The following is a 19,304-nucleotide window of genomic DNA, read 5'->3' as shown; positions in this document are numbered from 1 at the left end:
GTTTATCTATCGGTCATCTGCGTCACACTCTGTACAGGATTAAAGAGTCTAAGAGCAATTGTATCATTAATATTCATTTTATTTAAATATCATACAAAACAATAACGTCAAATAGAAAAAAAATCACAAGGTATCATACAAAGTTAAAGAATATAATAGGATAAAGTATGTTTTTCTTCATTTCATCTAAATATACAAAAGTCAATTTATAGTATCAAAAAAAAATCACAGGGTATTTGCTTACAAAAATATATATGATCACATTTTAAAATAATATTTCAAACTGAATAATATGACATAAAACCAAAGCTCTTCTGCTGCTTCATTGCTGACATATGGCATGCTTAATGTAAAGAGATCATCAAACACTTCTTCCTTATTGCAATTTCACCAAAGCGCACAGAACGTGACGATCAGGATCAGAACAAACACTTCGCTCATAATGTATTAATAGACAGCAGCTTCACTAGGGCTATAAATAGACCAAAGGAATGAGCCTTGGCCCTTTGTCACAAGATGTTTCTAAGCAGGCAGACTGCATCTGGTGTTACAATGCACACTGTGAATGAAGGTCTAGTATCAGCTCATTTGTAAGCAAAGGTTAAGTGATTAGCCTGTTCAGGCAGTCAGCCCTGAATTTACTTGCGCATGTGCTGGTTTATTTTTAAATTAATTGTGTTGGGAAGGATTCGTTTGAATGTTTCACAGCTATCTCGGTTTTCAGGGGTGGAGGAAAGGAGGAGAAACTGAAGGACGCAAAAGAGTCGAGAAGGGGCATGATACGTGTGGGCGAGGTCAGGGCATACCTCCTCCAGGACTTCTGTTTGAAACTACATAATAAAGGATTGTGCATATCTCAAAACACAACCATACATGTCACAGCCCCTTCTACGGACAGCATGGTGCGTTAGGCACATAATGCATGCGTATCGCCACACTGTCATCTTCACTTCCTCAAAAGAAGGACTGTGTGGACTGTTTTCAGACACTGCAGGCTGTTTTTTTTCTGCTGGGACTGAATTTTAAGGATGTCTAGAGCAAGTGTCCTAATCTGTTCTCATCAGAAGAATAATCTTCTGCCCATTAAAAACTGGACAATCACTGCCTGAGAGCTGTCGGAATCAATGTTTAACTGAGTTACAGACAAGCATTTAATGGCCTCAGTATTGCTTTTCCTGTGTCACTGTTACAAGACAGAATGGGAACTTTTGTTAATTTTATCAGACCAGAAACAAACAGAGAAGCTGCCAGATGTTTTTTTTAAATACAGTTGTCTCTCGATCTTTGTGAAGGTTTGGTGCAGAGGGCTGTCACAAATAGCCACATTCACATATAACCACGTCTTCCCCTACACCATCGCATAATGTACAACAGTATATAGTATATGTAATGGTTAAAAGAAGTAAGCCTTCCTTATATGAAAACAGAAAAAGTACAAATGCACTCTTTAAGTTAATTTAAATAGCATCGATCAATTAAAAGAAACTACAGTAATCACAATCTTGTAGTAATTGGTTAAAATAAACATGAGACCCTCCTCTGCATCCAGCCTGCATCTGCATCCTGCATCCGGAGAAGGCAATAAGAGCCCACTATTCAGAAGAAGGTGATCGGGTTGTGATGGGATTAGCTTCTGCCTTTGCTCTCGGCCCTTTTTAAACATCCATCCATTTTCTAACTGCTTTTCCCAGTTCAGGGTCGTAGGGGCGAAAAGCCTATCCCAGCAAGCCATGGGTGGGGATACCAGTCCTTCGCAGAGCAGAAACAGACACAAACGTACTCACTCACCCTTGGGCCAATAGATTAATCTAGAAGCCAGTTAACTATATTATAAATGTGCTCGCTTCTAAATGTGTCAACAATACAGAGATGATTGACATGCCCCCCCCCATGCCCATATTTTTCAAACAGGTTGGCCTAAATTGTCAAAAACATACGATGATTCACATGCCTGTAGCTGCACCAAATGGCGAACTAAACCTCTTCTAGCTCGGGTTTGATTTAAACTTTCCCAGACAGAAGGAAAGGGGACAGAATGTGCCGATTGTTTCAAACAGCAGTGAGAGGGACCTGAGGCTGCAGTTACACCCAGGACTCCTCTTCTCCGTTCCTTGCCGTCTCGGCAGTAGGCTCGCTGCTCTCTGGAAGCAAGGCGCTGGGAGGAGCAGGCCAGGTGTCCTCCTCATAGCCCAGGTTATCTTCAGTGCAATACAGCATGGGCATGGAGCAGTGGGAGCTGTGCTGGTTCCTGCTTGGCACTTTGTCTGAAGACTTGTGGGGCTTCTGGTTTACCTGCCTGGTCTGACCCTGTCTGTGGGAGACAGGGGTCGGGATCTTCGAGGGCCTCTTCTCTGGTCTGTTGTCTCTTCGAGGGCGTACCTTAGGACGCAGCTTCAGCTTGAAGATTGACGGCACCCTCTCCGGCTTTTTGAGAGACCTTTTCTGCTTGAAGGACGGGGTTCTGGATTTTGCAGGGATCTCTGCAGAACCCAAGGAGTACGCAGGGCTGGCCTTCAAAAACAGTTCTGGATCCTGTAGCTGCTGCTTCTCAGCCTCTGGCTGCTCTTTACACTCCAAGCTGGACCCCAGAGAGGACCAGGAGCTTGCCCTGTTGGCTTTTGACATGTTCAGATGGCCTGCATGCATCTCCATGGCCCTCTCCATGAACGTGGTGCGTGGGTCTCTGGCGGTGTTGCTTAGGGTATTGTTGGGGATTTTGGCCACCCAGTTCTCCACGTCCAACTTATTGAGTGTCCTTTGGCCCTTGGAAAGCTCCGCTATGACCACATCAAAGCTGACCTCATTTTGGTGAGATGTTCCGTCTGCAGGGGGCTTTCGGGCCAAGGAAGGAGTGGAGTGTCTTGAAGAGGTCTCCTGCAGGTCCTGCTTGCTCTGCGGACCACATGACATTTCCACATTCTCGTCGCTGTTGTTATCGGACTCGACCCCCAGGAGCCGCAGGTTGGACAAGATCTCATACTCCAGGCTTTTGTACAGTCTGGACTCTTGCTCAGGGCTGATCGGTGGGGGGGTGAAGAGGCATTCCCTTTCTCTGTTTTTGTTGTTCAGGAAAGCCTCTTCCAGATCACTAGCGTCTGTCACCCTGACGCGCATCGTGCTGCTGTCGAGAGAGCTGCTAGGGACTGGCGATGACCTTAATGCGTTCTGTCTGGGAACACTCACGCCTAGCTTGCTGGCCCGCCTGCTCTCTCCATTCAGGCTGGCGTCCGGGTTAGGGGTTTTCCTGCCTGTCCTATCTACTTGACTTCCTCTCTGGAAGCTGCCAATGGGAGTCATGGGTCTGGTGTGGACCTGGGCAGCCAAAGCTGAGAATCTACTGCTCAGCTGCTTGGTGGGACTGATAGATCTGCTAACAGTCGGAGTCTTCTGGAATGGTCTGACCTCAGCTTCAGGCTGCTGGGTGGTTTTAAGTTCTGGTTTAGGGCCAGGGTGGGTGCTTCTCACTGAAGTTGCTGGCCTGCCGGTTACCATCCCAGCCTGCCTCTGGGAGCAAGCCATGGCTGGGGCTCTGCTCTGGAGTTCAGCTGCTGTCTCTGTGCTGCTGGAGGGAGACGCAGCGTTTGTCTTCAGCGCAGACACCAGCCTTGATCTGGACCAGGTCTGAGCCAGTCTGATGTCTGCAGTTTGCTGTGGCTGCAAGGTGAGCTGGCTCTGGGCCCTCTGGAAGACCAGTGGCGTTTTTGGGCGCTGGAGGTCTGGGGTCAAGACTGGCGTCGGCTGGGCAGGACGAGGGAGGCTGCTGGCGAGGCGAGGGGAGGGGACTGTCCGTGTCTCTTCTCTTCCTGTCCTGGAGGACGCTGTCTGAGGTGAGCTCTCCCTTTCTTCTCCAGAGGCCTGTCTGTGGGTAGGGGTAGCAGATCTCCCCCTGAGTCTGAAACAAAGCCCAGGAATCACCTATGCAGTCACATAACACACACACACTAAAATTGCAACAGATGTCCTGATATGCCATCCCACACACAAGCCACAGACTTCAGGGACCTGAGGTTTGAACAAGCAGCACGATCAAAGTGGCTTTCAGTTCAAGCACAAATGAGCTGCTAATGTAGACAGTGCAAAAGCGCAGCATCCCTGTGGGTTTGCCATTTCCCTGCAGACTGAAAAGGAATTTCATTCACAAGAAGATGAATGCAATTAGCTGGTTGCTGCAACTTAATTAAACACTGAAACCTCAGCAGCCCTAATCTACAAAATGATCTCTCCTGTGTGAAGCAAGGTCAATGCCTCTTATTTTTTTGTGCATATTTGTTCTTCATGTGCCCCTGAGGTGCACAGGCCCACTGTGTGTGAAGCACAAGTGAGGGAGAGATGCAAAGATGTGTCCCCTCCCTGTCTGAGGAATGAGCTGTACTGGGGTGAAGGCAATCGGAGCTCTTCGCTGTCCCCAGTGACTCTTCTGTACACTGATCCATAGAATCAGCTATACTTAGAAGCACCTGACCTGTCAACCTACTTAATTCTGCAAGTGTTGGTACACTTCCTTGCCAACTCACCTATCTAAACACCTGTGCACCCTCATAATACCTAATGATAAACCCACCCATCTGCCTGCCAGCCCACCACCTGCCCACACACCTCCACACCTGTCAGTACACCTGCTGCCCCACTACCTGTCTACTGACCCCATATCTACCCATCTACCTGCTTACCTACCTATTCATCTTCTGCTCCTACTGACAGCCTGATGGAGGGTGGTGTACTGAGATAAAGTCAGTAATAACTTGTCTTGGGGTGTCCCTGGCTAGGCAGCACACACATCTGAGGGGGGCAATGGCGAGACTGCCACGCGGATCGCCCACCTGCTGGGGGTGGGAGGCCGCAGCTCTCTCGCGGTCCTGGCGCTGGGTTCTGGAGAGGAAGCGGCGCGGGCCCACGGGCTGTGGGGGCGGCCTGGCCTCAGGCCTCTGGCTGGGGCAGAGGGGGTCCACTCCACAGGGGCCAGCGGGGCCTGCGCCCGGCTCACCACCAGCGCGGCCTGAGGCTGGCCCTGGGCGTCCTGCTGGGGGCTGGGGCGTGCCCTGATCTCGTGGGTGGGGGCGACCGGCTTGTGGGGACTGACCAACCTTGCCTGCTTGTGAGCTAGAGCCAAGGACAAGAGAGGAGACACGGAGAGAACGCTGAGAAAAATATTCCCCCAGAGCAGTCGTTTCTCCTGTGGGTGCGCTGAGGCTCTTTATCGTGCTCTTTTATAGCCGGAAGATGCTGACAGAATTCCTTGCTAGGATGTCCATTCCTGAGCGTGTCTAAATGCGAGGAACTAGCACATATGTTGCAGTCTTTTGTTTGTCCCATATTTAAAGAAGTTTTTTCGTTCGTTGTCATGCCAAGTGTCGATTCCACAGCAGAAAATGGCTTCAAATGATTTTAGTAGGAAAAAATTAAATATACTGCTATTATGGAAGCTTAAGATTGTAGTTGAAAGGTCTGTATTGCGAGACACTCTCCAATATCAGGACTGGAGGCCCTCTAGTGTTAAACCTGAGGAACTACAAGTCAGTCCAGGTCTTCGCAGAACATGTCAGTTTCTATACATTTCACATCAGGTTGGGACCATGAAAAATATACAATCTATTTGACATTTTAACACCGAACTGACATGCTGGCTGTATTAAAGATACGTTCAGATAAATCACAGGTAAGAGCAGGGTCTCTTATAATAGGAGCTCAGTCAATATATGATAACAACCATCCTGGAAGGTGATATTAAGCACATGAATGTGGGTCAGTGCAGACTGGTGCCAGCAACACACAAAGAAAAACTGATTCCAATTTGGTAACAATATTAGACCTTATCACTTCCTGATGCTGATGAATGCCATCATTAGATTTTGAAAAGAAACAAGTCTCAGCAAGGACTGATGGAATATGGAACCATTGTCATTTTGGGAGCTGCGAGATTTCTCTGTCAGCACCAACAGGCTTTGAGGCTGCTGGTTAAACCAGGTACATGCTAACAGACAAACAGGAGCTGTACTTGACTATCAGCAGTACAAGTCAGCACTGACAGTGGACGAAGAGGTCTTTAAAACTTCCTCTAGATCAGTGAAATAAAAAAAAACCTGCTTGAAAATGAAGCTAGCCAATGCCATCTTTATCAGTGTCAGTCCAAGAGCAGCAACTCCTATTTCTCGCCATTGAAGGATTTTGAGCTCAGCAGCTTTCCAGATTAGTATGCAATTAATTCAATTACAAGTTTAAAGAACTAGTGTGACCCTAACACCTGCACTACATGAGATTAGAAGCTCTCCACCGAATTGCCTCCAACTTATCCTGCTCACTATATTTTTTATTAAAACATGCTCATGAGGATGCTGTTAGATGGGGTCAGTGGGGAGGATGCCCTGTCCGCTGCAGAGAGCAATGGGGTGCAGAGCAACTCACTCAGAGAGGTGCAGCGACAGGGGTCGTGTTTGTCCAGGTAGTGCTCCAGAGTGTCCCAGCCCCCTCCCACTCGCACCATCACATGATTCCTCAGGATCTGCAAGGGCAGAGACACAACAGCACCAACCGGGATGCAAACTCAATTTTAACAGTTCTACCCTAGAAACCAGGACAGGGAGTTACAACTCTCCTCTTCCTGAGCATTGATGGATGAATTAAAGAATCTTCTTTAGTCCTACTTTCTAGGAGCCAATGAACCTACCAGTATGTTTTTGGAATTTGGGAGGAAACCGGAGCACCAGGAAGAAAGCTATGCAAACACTGCAAGAACTTTCAAAGTCCTCACAGACAGCACCCCAGGAACTGGACCCAGGGCCCCAGCACTGTGAGGCAGGAATGTTGACCACTGTGCTGCCTTGGGAAATATAATGTTATCTGAAAAAAAGTATTTTAGCTCAAGGCTCAGCTGCGCTGAAATCTCGTGAGGCTTGTTCTTTAGAGGCACTGCACAGTGAATCAACTAGGTAAATAAATAAAGTAAATAAACTTCCTAACAATTGGTCTGACTTAAGAATAACAGAACAAAAGAATAATTTGGAATCATCATACATGTTTACTCATCCAAAGGTCACTTCCTCAGACAGAAACACGATATAATATCAACTTTTTAAAAAACAAGCTACCGGGTAGTCTTTTCCTTAGTCTTCCAAAACATTTAATGAAGGAGTTATGGGCACATCCAGGCATATAGTGACTCACAATATCACCATAAAATGAGTAGTCAGCCTTGATACACTGACACAATGCCAAGTACATAACTGAGCCAACTCAAACACATCTGTATCTGTGGGCGACAGCTTAGCTGTGTGCATCTTGCAGAGTGCGATACACTGGTCACGCATGAAAGAGGATATTCAGCATTTACCATGGGCCAAGGAAGTATCCTTTGAAAACCGGAGAACTGCAGCTTTGGAAAATGAATGACGGAGACAGAAGGGACCTACCCGCACAAAGATGAGCGTGCCTGAGTCTCCCACTTTGTACTTGCCCTCCGAGACCTTCAGCATGGAGAACTGGGAGGGACAGGTGCAACGGCTCACCAGGTACTGCACCTGCACAGACACAGGCCCCCAGGGTCAGTCTGCCTGTCACAGGGCCAGCAGGGCTCCTCTGTACGGCTGACCAGACGCAGAGCATAACCATTAACTCCACTCGCTAAGCAGCTCCCTCACAAATCATCATGGCAGCCGAGAGGCTCTGGATATGACCCTGCCTGTAGGACAATCTGGTAACATGGACACGTCATGCATCCTTTCCAACAATCAACAGAAACCTGGGAGATAACAGTGTTATCCAACAGGGTGTGCGCTATATCTGATCATAACCCAGCGCTTGTTCTCCCTGGATTTGGCGCTGTCTCCAATATCTAACACTTTTACACAACAATCAGAATACTCTCTGTGCCTTAAAGCGGAACAGTAGCTTCTATCTGCGCGTCCTTGTTTCACACTCCCTGCTGAATTATTCAACGTGTCGGCGCTGGAGCATCACACTTTCAGCCTCAGAGACCTGTCAGCTACTGTCATATCAACACAGAGCCTACAGCAGGATCCTGATGAGGTTTAAGAATTTTGCCCTTTCTTATCAAAAGAAATTTCACTGAGTCTTCTGTTTGTTTTAAACAGCTCTTAACCTCAAGCAAACTGCTTGCCCGGACAATGACTGCATTTGTCTGTCCAGTAGCTCTCCTGTATTTCACTCCCAGCTGAGCCCCAGGAGAAGCTGCTCCTCACCATCGCATCCAGGTTCTTGAAGTCGGACATGCGGCGCTGGGGTTTGGGCAGGGGCGTCTCCAGCGGGGGCAGGGCCAGGTCCTCACGGATCTCCTCCTCGATCTCCTGCTCCAGCTGGATCAGCACCGGGGCGGCCATTCCGAAGCGGGAGGCCCGCCGGGCCACCTCCAGGAGGCACAGGATGAAGTTCTTCTCGTTCTTCCTCAAGACCAGGTCTTCCGTCTCAAACATCAGCACATCTAGGGGCACAGACGCAGGGCTGCAGGGCAGTGCAGCACAGAGCGCCCTGCACTCGGGCTACTGGCGTCGTACAGTTATTCCTACATGTCAGGGTGGCTCAGTGCCTGCCTTACAGTGCTGGGGCCCTGGGTTCAATTCTGGACCTGGGGTGCTGTCTGTGTGGAGTCTGCATGTTCTCCCTGCGTTTGTGTGTGTTTCCTCCAGGTGCTCTGGTTTCCTCCTACAGTCTAAAGACATGCTGGTGGGTTAATTGGCTTCTGGGGGAACTGGCCCTGGTGTGAGTGTGTGTTTGTGTCTGTGTGTGTCCTGTGATAGACTGGCGTCCCGTCCAGGGTGTGTGTGTGTGTGTGTCTGTGTCTGTCCTGTGATGGACTGGCGTCCCGTCCAGGTGTGTGTGTGTGTGTGTGTGTGTGTGTGTGTGTGTGTGTGTGTGTGTCTGTCCTCTGATGTACTGGTGTCCTGTCCAGGGTGTACCCTGCCTTGTGCCTGACGCTTGCCGGGACAGACTCCAGCTCCACCCTGACCCACAACTGAAAGAAATGGTTAGAAAATGGGTGGATGGATGAAACCTGCACTAACAGTCACCCTTGGCTACACGGTAAGTAGTGAAATTCCCTTTAAAAACCTGCAAGACTGCAGCACTCTCTGGGATCAGAGGATGAAAACAAAGATTTTGCTTTTCAAAACCTAAACTGTACCATTCGAAGCAGAAATAAATTTTGTTTGCAAAGCTACAAGTCTTTGGTTCAGTCAAAACGGTTTTAAGACACAAGATTATTGGCCATTTTTGCAGGGGTAGGGCTAGACAGAAATTTACTTCAAAACCGCTCCGTCGAGCTCACAGCTCCTCCTTGTGGTTGAGGTTTTTATCGCCCACATTTTTTTTAATGTCTCCAAGACCCCTTGAGTCTTAACAAATTAAACCAAAACAGCTTTAGGATGTATAAAAACAATGTATCCTTTAATAAACAAACACGCAACAGCCTTAAAACAAATTAACAGTAACAGAAAAGCTTACGTTCGCCTAAGTATAATGGAGACGTTTCTTCCGAGTAAAATAAAGTCTAGACACTGGTGTCCCCGGGGTCCTGTGGAGACATGTCCCAGGTCACTTACCTGTGTCACCCGGGCGACAGGCCACCGTGTTTCCGGTTCACACTACTGAAATACGTTTTAGCAATCAACAAGACGAAGTAAAAACTCGGTGCCTAAAATCAACAGTAAAACAAATTAGACTGGAAAAAAAAACATTAAACTGTTTTGTTTTTTTGTTTTTAAATACATTGAACTTTAATGCTTTCGTGGCATTTAACGCAAACTGCCCGGAGAGGCAAGTGGGTTAATCTTTCCGACAAGACCAAACGTAGCTCAAAGCTCAACGTGATCGTTTAAGCCCCCCACTGGTTTCTCGCTTGCATACGGGACTGTGAACTCCTAGCCCCACTTTTTCCATCTCAGCAGCCCTCCCTACCTTTGATGTCCATCTCCTTCCGACACCAGCTGATAAAGTTGGACACGTTATCCCTCGCCAGGAAGGTCGCCGCCTGCGCGGAGCTGACGAAAGTCACCCCGGACGTGGGCAGCCGCATCTTCAGCGCCCCAGCGCCGTACTGGCGGAGAAACTCCCCGGCCACCCGGGTCACCTGGTTGGCGTGCTGGCACAGCAGCGAGCCCGTCTCCAGCACCTCCAGGAAGCCGTCCACGGCGATGCTGATGCCGTACAAGTCCGTCAGCCACTCCGCCAGGTCCTCCTTCATGGCGTACAGGTACTCCTCGCTGGACTTGAACGGCTTGATGCTGCGGTTGGTGGCGGTGTGGATCCCCGACATCCTCTGGCGTTTCAAGCAGCGCGGTTATTTACTCGGACACCAGCTCAGACTGAGGGATGGGAGCAGTGCGCTCACGTACTCCGTTTGCATTTCGTCGGAAAAGGAAGAAAAAAAAACAGAGGCACCTGTTGCTGTGGGCCAGTGATGTGATTTTTTTTTTTTTCAGGGGGCAACGCGAACAACGCGACAAGACAGAACAAACAAACAAACAAACAAACAAACAAACAAACAAAAACGCAAACTTGCACTTCTCTGCGCGCACCCACGGGAGAAAGTGTCCACGTCGCGGAGTCACATTGCGCCCCGTTCTGGTGGTAGGGTTGGGTGACACAGCCCTTCAAAAGATCAACGCCGAGCTACAGCTCGCAGCCAAACCACTGTCCGGCGGGATGACTTGCAACGCGTCGGGGCATTTAGCCAAACCGTTTCCCTTTCCTTCGTCGAAAGTCGCCGGGCTTTAAGGACGCCAAGCACGGTGGCCGGGTGTTTGTATCGCACCGCGTGTGTTCCGTGAAAGCGCGTCTCCCTCGGACGGGACCCCAGGACGCCCCTCCGCTGGCTCTCCGTGTTTGTTTCGCAGTGCTGCTCGGCTGGCGCTCCTAGGTTACCAGAGGGCTTGCTGCAAACATCCTCTTTAACCGTTTCACCGCCAGGCCTGCTCCTAGCACTGCCACCCTCCCAGAAACAGAAACTTACTTCTCACACAGAGGAGGACACGAATACTTCACCTGTCCTATTTTCGCCTTGGGAACCCATGTCAATGTCCAGAAGATTCATAATTTTTTTTTTAAAAGTGTCTGAAATGAAAAATTCACCTCCGCTTTTAACTTTGCTTTTTTTTGTGTGTGTGAAACACACACACACACAAAATGAATTCAAGCCACAAAGGTTGAGAGATCAAACTCATCAGCGCTGAATTCTGCGAGAGTTCACCCGTTGGAGTTGAATACATTGAAGACGTCGCTTGTCGGTTAGAGGTTTCCTCACTGAAATGGATTCAGGTTAATCAATCTTGGGAACCAGGACAAAATACAGTATATTTGGTGTTGGGACTTGAGGACTCCTTGAATACCCTTACTCTAGGTGCTACTGGCTGCACTTACCAAGCTACGGACATTATTCTACACTAAGGTTAAGTGCTATTCTGGTAACATTCTTCAAGCATGGCCTAACCACAGCCACAGGGTTTATTTCAAGAGTACCTACATCACCTGGATACAGTCTTGAAGAGCTTGTTTTCACTTTATAGGCAGCCTCCAGGCTAGGCCCAAAAATCTCCTATTTGCCTAAAAGGAACAGATATGCTGGGATATGGACTGGAAATTCCTGCAAAAACAAAACCACAGACATTTGTCCCAACAGCACACAAAGAGGCTGTCACCGGTGAAACTCAAGACTCAAAAGGCACCCCAACACCAGATCAGAAAACATAGGCTGTTTATTGATGATATAACTTATGTTCTTTTTTTTTTGGACAGTAACAAAGAGCTACACCATGGCAGACAAGGGGAGTAGAATTTCAGTTCTACAAGTGCGTGGCGTCCGTGAAAGTGACTTCATGACATAAATAACGACGAGCTCAGCAGCCTGCAGGCAGGCTCACTTCATGTTCTTGACAAACTCCTCTCCTTTCTTGATGGAGGCCTTCAGCTCTGCCATTGCCTCCGCCACCAGCTTCTCCTCGAAGGCAGACAGCTTGCCCAGCCCCAGATTCTTCTCAATGCCATTTTTCTGAAGGGAAAAAAGAAATACCACCACATTCTTCACAAACCTGAGCGGGAGAAATGCAGCCGTCTCAACCTTGAAAGGAATTCTCCGCCACTCTCTCCCAGCTCTCGCTGGCATTTCCCCAGATATGGATGTGGAGAAGATACCATTTTGTTGAGAATGGCCGGCCATAATTGCACTGTCCATCCATTTTCTCATCACTTGATCAAATTCAGGGCTGCGGGGGAGCTGGATATCCAAGCAAGCAACGGATGCAGGGCAGGATACACCCTGGATGGGACGCCAGTCCACCACTGATCAGACATGCTCATACCAGGGACAATTTTATAAGAAGCAAATTAACCTATTGGTATATTTTTGGACTGTCGGAGGCAACTGGAGCACCCAGGGGAAACCCACACAAACCCGAGAAGAACATGCAGACTCCACACAGACAGTACCCCCAGCCCTGCCATCTTCACTGCACTATTTCAGCCACAATATCATCTCGCCCTTTATGCACCAAGGAAACGGGACGTACCCCGAGCAGAAGAGGTGTGGAGAAGTAGGGGGACTCCGTCTCCTCCGACCTCACGAAAGAGCATTCCACGACGCCCTCCTTGCCGTTCATGGCGTCCAGCAGGGAGAAGACGAACCTGGCGCCGGCGTAGGCCATGGACAGCGTGGCAGACCCTGTGGCAGGAGGGCACAAAACGATTATGGGGGTGTCGAGCACGTCTTGCGCCCGTGAAAAACAATTAATATAGCATCCCACACACGACCGGAACAGACTCCGAAACTCCCGACTGTTATTCAGGACTACAGACTAGTTTCTCGATATCTATTTCCCCTACACAGCAGAAGCGGGCGAGAGATGGTTTAGTTTAAAGCAATGCCACCAGAAACGCCCATCGCTCTGCCCTACAGCACACAAGCAGCTGAACTCACCAGCTCCCGCCTTCGCCTTCACCACCTCCGTACCAGCCTCCTGAATCCTGAGTGTCAGGGCGGTCAGCTTGTCCTCAGGGAACTCCACCTTGGGCGTGCACTGAAACAAAGAGCGAACATTTAATCGGCAAGAAAATGACCGTGAGGGAGGAACCGTCTCTGAGGAACAGACAAAACTACATCTTCTCCAGCACCGAGATCAGTCCCAGCAAGGACACAAGCCTCAGGTCGGAAGGGAATTATTCCACACTTCAAAGCCGTGCTTGCAATCACTCAGCCTTCAAACAAAAGCTTCTTTATGGCCACCCCTGCAGGAGAGCACCCTGCACAGCAGAGCCGCGATCGCCTGGCCCTTCCCAGAAGCCTACCTGAGAGATGAGAGGGATGATGGTCTTTCCTGCATGACCTCCTACCACAGGCACGTTGACCCTTGCTGGGTCTAGGCCCTGCAAGAGAATCATTTACCTCCCGTCAGACTCGGACATCCCCAAATTAAAAATCAGGGGGCAGATGAAACAATATTCCAAACAGCTGTCCACCATATGACAAATGAAACACTGTAATTTTTAATGTTTCAGGCTCTTTCGTCAGATGCTGAAGGCAAGTATTGTGGCACTTGGGTAGGGAAAGGGGCGTGTGCTGAAGTGAGCACAGTGATTGGTCAGGACTGCTTGGATTCCAGGCCTCAGAAAAGGGTGTGTGTGATTGATTGGTGTGGTTGCCGTGGGTGACAGTATATAGAGTTGCTGATCCCATGTGTGGAACTCAGGTTGGGAGGATGCTGCGATTCCCTGATGGACCTGAAAGCGAGCATCATTCTGTAAGGAGGTCAAATAATAGGGGTGCTGTCACAGGCTCCCCCTTTCTGAGCAATCACCTGTGACCCAGAACCTAGTCGTGGTTAGGCTCAGCCAGTATACAACAGAAAGGGGGAAAATATCCTGCCAATTTCTTTACAAAGCAGTCAGCAGGAGCACAATAAGAACTATACACAGCAAATATTTTAGCTCAGGAGCTAGACCCCTTTTTCTCTTAATTCCTTGTGCTCCTGCTGGCTGCATCATGAATAAATCAGCATCTCTATTATCTGTTTTGTTGTGGACTGGCTGCGCCTGCCTTCTGTCAGGTACTGGGCCCAAGGTGATTGCTCAGAAAGAGGGGACTTGTGACAGGAGCCCTATTGAACTTTTGAGCCCATGAGCACGTCCCTCACTCCACCCACGCCATCATATACATCTATACAAGAAAGTCTTTACCGCTGTCCAACTTTAGCTACTGTATTGTTTTGGATACGAAGTTGTTTGATTTCATTCCGTATTTTATTTTGCTTAATTTGGGTTGCTTTATTGTAATGCACTCAGAGGATTTTATGAAAAGTGCAGGATGAAGCGTTAACATCCTCTTCATCATCAAGAGATGTGCTTTGTAGCTGTGAGCACCTGAAACGGGCTTGATTTCTCACGGTCAGAGGGAGCTTCTCACTGAGGCCGTTTTGTTGTGGACAAAACAGTAGAAAACAATAGACCTCTATATAAGTCTCAGGCAGTAGAATGTAATCCTTACTTTCAGCTCTGCCACAAAGGTGTTGGCTCTCACAATGTCCAGCGTCGTCACCCCAAAAACCCTGTTGGGGTTGTAGACTCCGTGCTTCTTGAACACCTCCGAGGTAATGGGAATAGTGGAGTTCACCTACAGAAAACCTCCATTAGTCTGGCATGGGAGCTGTGGTACAAGGTCCCTGTGCTTTGCACTAAAAATTCCATCTGCAAATAACACACCGTCGCATTTTTTATTTTTAATTATAAAGAAAATAATTTGTTTAATATTTAGTGCACTAGAAAACCTACCCCTGCAAGAAACAAGCAAATTCTCAGAGGTTCAGATTACCTTAGAGGACTGCAAGAGTGTTCAGGTGTTTGTGGCATGCTCAAACAAAGTTTAACTTGGTAAAACAAAGGAAATTTGGGTTTGCAATTATTTACTTAAGGATTTATTTAAGATTTAAAATCACCAAGCCACTTTTGGATTAAACCATTGGACCCTATCTTGCTTTTCCAATGTTAATGTCCAATGTTTCAGCTGTTTTTTTATTTTTTTTTTAAACAGCCCACTGTGTGGAAAAGGGCCCGACCACCTGGTCCTCACCCTAACCCTCGTCAGGAATCATGACTTGTTCGCAGTGCCACGGGTGGACTCACAGGATTGGCAATGACGCAGATCATGGCCTCGGGGCAGTGGCGGGCACAGGCATCGGCCAGGACCGCCACGATCGTGGCGTTGGTGTTGAAGAGATCATCGCGAGTCATGCCTGGAACACACAGCAAAGGATTTCAGGGGAACCCCTGGACCACCTGCTCGGCTATGTGCGAGGGATTGCATCTAAAAGTTTACTGCACATGACATTTCGCATCTCACATGGAAGACTCTACAGGAGCCTAGAGCCTGGGCGACGATCCCTCGGCACGCTGTCAAGGAGGAGGACGACAGGACTGCAAGCACCGTGCGTGAGAAAAGAGCGGACTGCGGCGTACACGTCCACACACCTGGTTTCCTGGGGACCCCTGCAGGAATCACCACAACCTCACTGCCTTTCAGGGCCTCTCCCAGCTGCTCCGGACCCATGTGCCCTGAGACACAAACAACCGACACTTGAGAAACACCGATCTTCTCTCCCAGCAGCAGTTCAGCCCATACAGACGTGGTGCTCTGGGTATACAGTTAAAATGTCTGTATCTTCTTCCTTTTTTAAAAATCAAAGAAATGATCACACCGAGCAGCAGCAATTTCAGCTGCACTGCAGATTAAGTTCACACAGGTATTTTCATTGCTTAAACAGCACGTTACAATCATGCAACCACAACCTCTTCTCAACTGCAACCTGAGGGTTTTCTCGTAGTTTGTTAGCAGGGGGTAAAAGGTTGCAACAAATCCAAGAACAACTTGTGCTTAGACGTCACTTTCAGGAACAAGACCCAGCCTTTGAACAGCTCGCACGATGATCTGACAGCACAGCCTCCAAAGACAGAGAGATGCGCTAAATCGGTCAGAGAGCAAGGTGTGATGGGATGCAGCTTTTGAAGTATCAGGAGAGAACACTGGCAGCTGAATGAGCTGGACTCGCAGCTCCACATGGTCACAGCAGAATACTTTGCAAGGATATTGATTTACACCTGCTGGCAGTAAGGGAGGCCGGCGAGGAAGGAAGAGCCTCACCAGTGACGTGTGCCCTGGTCTCGATGTGGCTGAGGTCTGCGGCCACTCCAGGGGTGTGGGCAATATCGTACAGGGACAGCTGGCTCACCAGGGGGCTGTTCTTCAGCAGCAGGGAGAGGGGCTGGCCGATGCCCCCCGAGGCCCCCAGCACCGACACCTTGGCATTGTTCTGTGAGCGAGAAGAAACCGCACGTGATTACCGATTTTTTTGGCATAGCTCTGGATTTTGGTTTGTGCTCGTAACTGTTAATCCTGAGCAAATTCAACCATGCGCTGCTTCATTTCAAATTAAAGACTCCAGAGTTTCCCCAAGCTGCCCAAATATACCAGGCACTACAAAGAGCCTGCACTACTCTGGCACACATTTTTGTGCCAAAAACTTGAAGTGAACTTCCTCCTTTTTCTTCTGCAATACCTTCCTTCTCTCTTGTACACTGACAGCAGCATCGTGGTGATAAAAATGATTCAACCCTGCACCTGGCCTCCTCCCTACTGAGGAGCTGTGGGGTTGGGCAACAAACATGAAAAAACACATAGGACTTGGACCACAGGAAGCTCACGAACGTGAGATCAGAATCAGGTGGAAAAAGGCGTTAAGTGTTAATGTATAGCTTCTGATAGAGTGCAATTTGTCCTGATTTAAGAGGCATATTAACAGAAAACCTGGCTGTATGTTGGTGCAGTGGTTAACCCTGCTGCCTCACAGTGCTGGGGCCCTAGGTTTAATTCTAGGGGTGCTGTCTGTGTGGAGTTTGTATGTTCTCTCCATGTTCACATGGGTTTCCTCCCACAGTCCGAACACATACTGGTAGGTTTATTGCCTTGTGCCCATGGCTTGATGTGATGGCTTCTCCTGTGGCCATTAACACAAATCACACACCACCCCTGCGAGTGAAGACTGTACATGCCAGAAGGAGAAAAGGTCACAGGTCTAATAGTGTCGGGGCGAGAGAGGCCATTAATCAGGGACAAAGACCAGCAGCGTCCACGCCAGCGAGAGAGTCTTAAACACTTCCTAATCCGTCTCGGAAACCTCTTCTGATCCGATCCCCCAGAAAGAACAACTCGGGGCCTCCAGCCTCAGCCACAGCCACCCCCGTCAGTGGCCACAGGTCTAGGGGTTTGGCAAAGGACTTGCAGCTGTACATTCAGACGAACCTGTGTAACCTGCAGCGGATAAAAACAGCGCTTTCCTACCAGCCAAAACGCCCCGATAAAATGGAAAGGAAGTAGAGCAGGGGGAACTATACTAACGTTACACCACTCAAAGATCCTATTGCTTACACCATAAACAGCTTTGTGCAACAATGTTTCCCGTGTACAGTACTTGATTTGTCATTTTTATCCATTGTTGTAGGAATAAATTAGCCAACACTGGGGCTGTAAAAAATGACTGTACATTCAACAGGATATGTTGCAATAAAGAAATGAAAAGAGAATGAAGATAAAAAAAACAAAACTACATCTTTTTAAGGGGGAAAAACTCATTCAAGCCTGGCAAGAAAAAGATGTCTGGAAATTGATTAGGCTGATTTTAGCAGAATGGTGTAGAGCCAGTAAAAACCGAGCTATATCTGGTGGGGAGTTCTGATAAAAGCATTCAAGAATGCACTAGCACTGACAACCTGGGTTATTCTCCATTCAGGGGTTATTGGAACAGTAATATTTCAAACATCATACAGAATAAATTTGAAAAAAAAAGTTCAGTTTCTTCCTTTTGCCAAAAAGAGAACAGTAGATTGTTTTACTATAGTTGACATCTCAGATACCTAGTTTTTGTTTTGTGCAGAAAAGTGCGCTAGTCTTTTTCGTATATATTTGACCATCATGAAAGAATTTGTACTAAAAAGTAACTTCATCCTGGCCTTAATAAAGAGACCGACTTTCTGAAAAGCTCACAGTAAAGCTACAGGCCGAATCTCTCTCCACCACCCTACGCTGCTGTTCAATGTCACCTCCAGACCCCAGCACACAGCTCTGCCGGTACAGTCCTCTTAGGGCTGTGCTTCTGTGTTAGAATGAAGTCCGGTTCTTGACATTAGCAATACCGTATCGATCAGCCAGAGGAACCTGCTTCTCGACAGGCGTGCGCGTGTGACGTCACAAGACGGAGTTAGTGCATCAACAGCAGGCGCAGCGAAACACGCGGAGCACCTGACAGGGCGGGAGACAGTCAGTCCAAAAACTGGAAAAAAACCCTCAGCATCCTATTCAGTCCCATGCAATTCTAAATCAGTAATAATTTTAAGTAAAATTAAAACTCAAGCAACCCCCCAAAAACATGCATAACCTACAGCTACAGCGGGGACCTTGCGAATGACACACCTAAACTACAAACTATCTCAGCCAGTGAAAACAAGACATATAGGGTTTCAAAGCCTCTGCGCCATGGCCTACAAATAAATACGAAACGGACTGGGTTACCGGCAGCTATCACAAGACACCTCCGTTAACGCTTCCCGACCTCGGATTAAGACACAGGAAATGGTGCTGCAGTCTCCAGCTGAACAAAGCCGGGGGGAAATGAGACTGCGTTGTGATGGCCGTGCAGAACAGGCCACAAAGCAGCCTAGCTCCTTAAGAAAGAACCTTCCAGGGCTGTATCTGTGTACCCGGCTCAAGTCCGTATTTTCCAAAGGGAATACAATGTTAGTGGCCAGAGAAAAACCGGCCAACTCGCCCGTCCCCAACTTTTAAAGCCATCAGTGATGCACTTTCAGGACCACCGCATTGACACAACCCCATTGACACGCAGCCTTGAACTAACAAGGGTTGCCAGAGGCATAATAATATAAAAAAACTTAAGAGCACAGAGCAAGCGCCTAAACTCCTCTCAGAGGGCACGCCAAGCGCTGCGCTCTCCTGCTCGCTGACCTCACCAGCCTTGGCATTCTTAAAACTTTTCGCAACAGTGCTGCTATTTTACCTGCGATGAAGTGGAGAGACCCCGGGCGATGTTTAGTGCTGGTCTTGCAACGCGGGAAAACATAGCTCAATAAGACTTGACGTTAATTCACAATCAGGAGAACGTTGAATTTGGGTGTCTCTCTGCTTCCAGTGACTCCAACGTCCTCTACCACGGCAGCCTGGCAAGACAGAGCTAACTCGCGGAACTACCAACCTTGCCTATCCCTGCCCTCCCCTTTCACTTAAGACTTTTCTCTGATTGGAC

At 48.3% G+C, this 19,304-nt stretch overlaps 2 protein-coding genes across 2 annotated transcripts; both read right to left on the bottom strand.

The window, feature by feature from the left end:
- Window positions 1-17: 17 nt before the first annotated feature.
- Window positions 18-10,995, bottom strand: LOC102698580 (GAS2-like protein 2A). The gene is made up of 6 exons (XM_069184295.1): window positions 9,907-10,995; window positions 8,196-8,434; window positions 7,407-7,514; window positions 6,403-6,499; window positions 4,821-5,100; window positions 18-3,892 (listed from the first exon to the last, which is right to left on the bottom strand). The coding sequence occupies exons 1-6, from the start codon at window positions 10,262-10,264 to the stop codon at window positions 2,083-2,085; spliced, it is 2,892 nt and encodes a 963-aa protein (XP_069040396.1). The 5' UTR covers window positions 10,265-10,995; the 3' UTR covers window positions 18-2,082.
- Window positions 10,996-11,684: 689 nt separating this feature from the next.
- Window positions 11,685-19,244, bottom strand: mdh2 (malate dehydrogenase 2, NAD (mitochondrial)). Its single transcript, XM_006640810.3, has 9 exons — window positions 19,059-19,244; window positions 16,133-16,301; window positions 15,463-15,546; window positions 15,118-15,227; window positions 14,483-14,608; window positions 13,288-13,365; window positions 12,920-13,019; window positions 12,513-12,664; window positions 11,685-11,995 (listed from the first exon to the last, which is right to left on the bottom strand). Exons 1-9 carry the CDS (start codon window positions 19,119-19,121, stop codon window positions 11,864-11,866), a joined length of 1,014 nt encoding a protein of 337 aa, XP_006640873.1. The 5' UTR covers window positions 19,122-19,244; the 3' UTR covers window positions 11,685-11,863.
- Window positions 19,245-19,304: the final 60 nt, after the last annotated feature.

Source organism: Lepisosteus oculatus, chromosome 26 (genome assembly GCF_040954835.1).
Source record: "Lepisosteus oculatus isolate fLepOcu1 chromosome 26, fLepOcu1.hap2, whole genome shotgun sequence".
NCBI lineage: Eukaryota > Metazoa > Chordata > Actinopteri > Semionotiformes > Lepisosteidae > Lepisosteus > Lepisosteus oculatus.
Note: the sequence above shows the minus strand (reverse complement) of the source record. Positions and strands in the feature narration are given on the sequence as shown.

What these genes read in the sequence shown, in the direction of transcription:
- mdh2 (XM_006640810.3), bottom strand. Translation starts at nt 19,121, where the DNA reads ATGTTTTCCCGCGTTGCAAGACCAGCACTAAACATCGCCCGGGGTCTC. An exon ending in TCATCCCTCTCATCTCTCAG is followed by an intron (nt 13,020 to 13,287) that starts GTAGGCTTCTGG and finishes TCTTTGTTTCAG; the next exon opens with TGCACGCCCAAGGTGGAGTT. An exon ending in CCACACCTCTTCTGCTCGGG is followed by an intron (nt 11,996 to 12,512) that starts GTACGTCCCGTT and finishes TTTTCCCTTCAG; the next exon opens with AAAAATGGCATTGAGAAGAA.
- LOC102698580 (XM_069184295.1), bottom strand. Translation starts at nt 10,264, where the DNA reads ATGTCGGGGATCCACACCGCCACCAACCGCAGCATCAAGCCGTTCAAG. An exon ending in GAAGGAGATGGACATCAAAG is followed by an intron (nt 8,435 to 9,906) that starts GTAGGGAGGGCT and finishes CTGTGCCCCTAG; the next exon opens with ATGTGCTGATGTTTGAGACG. An exon ending in GCACGCTCATCTTTGTGCGG is followed by an intron (nt 6,500 to 7,406) that starts GTAGGTCCCTTC and finishes CTGCCCTTGCAG; the next exon opens with ATCCTGAGGAATCATGTGAT.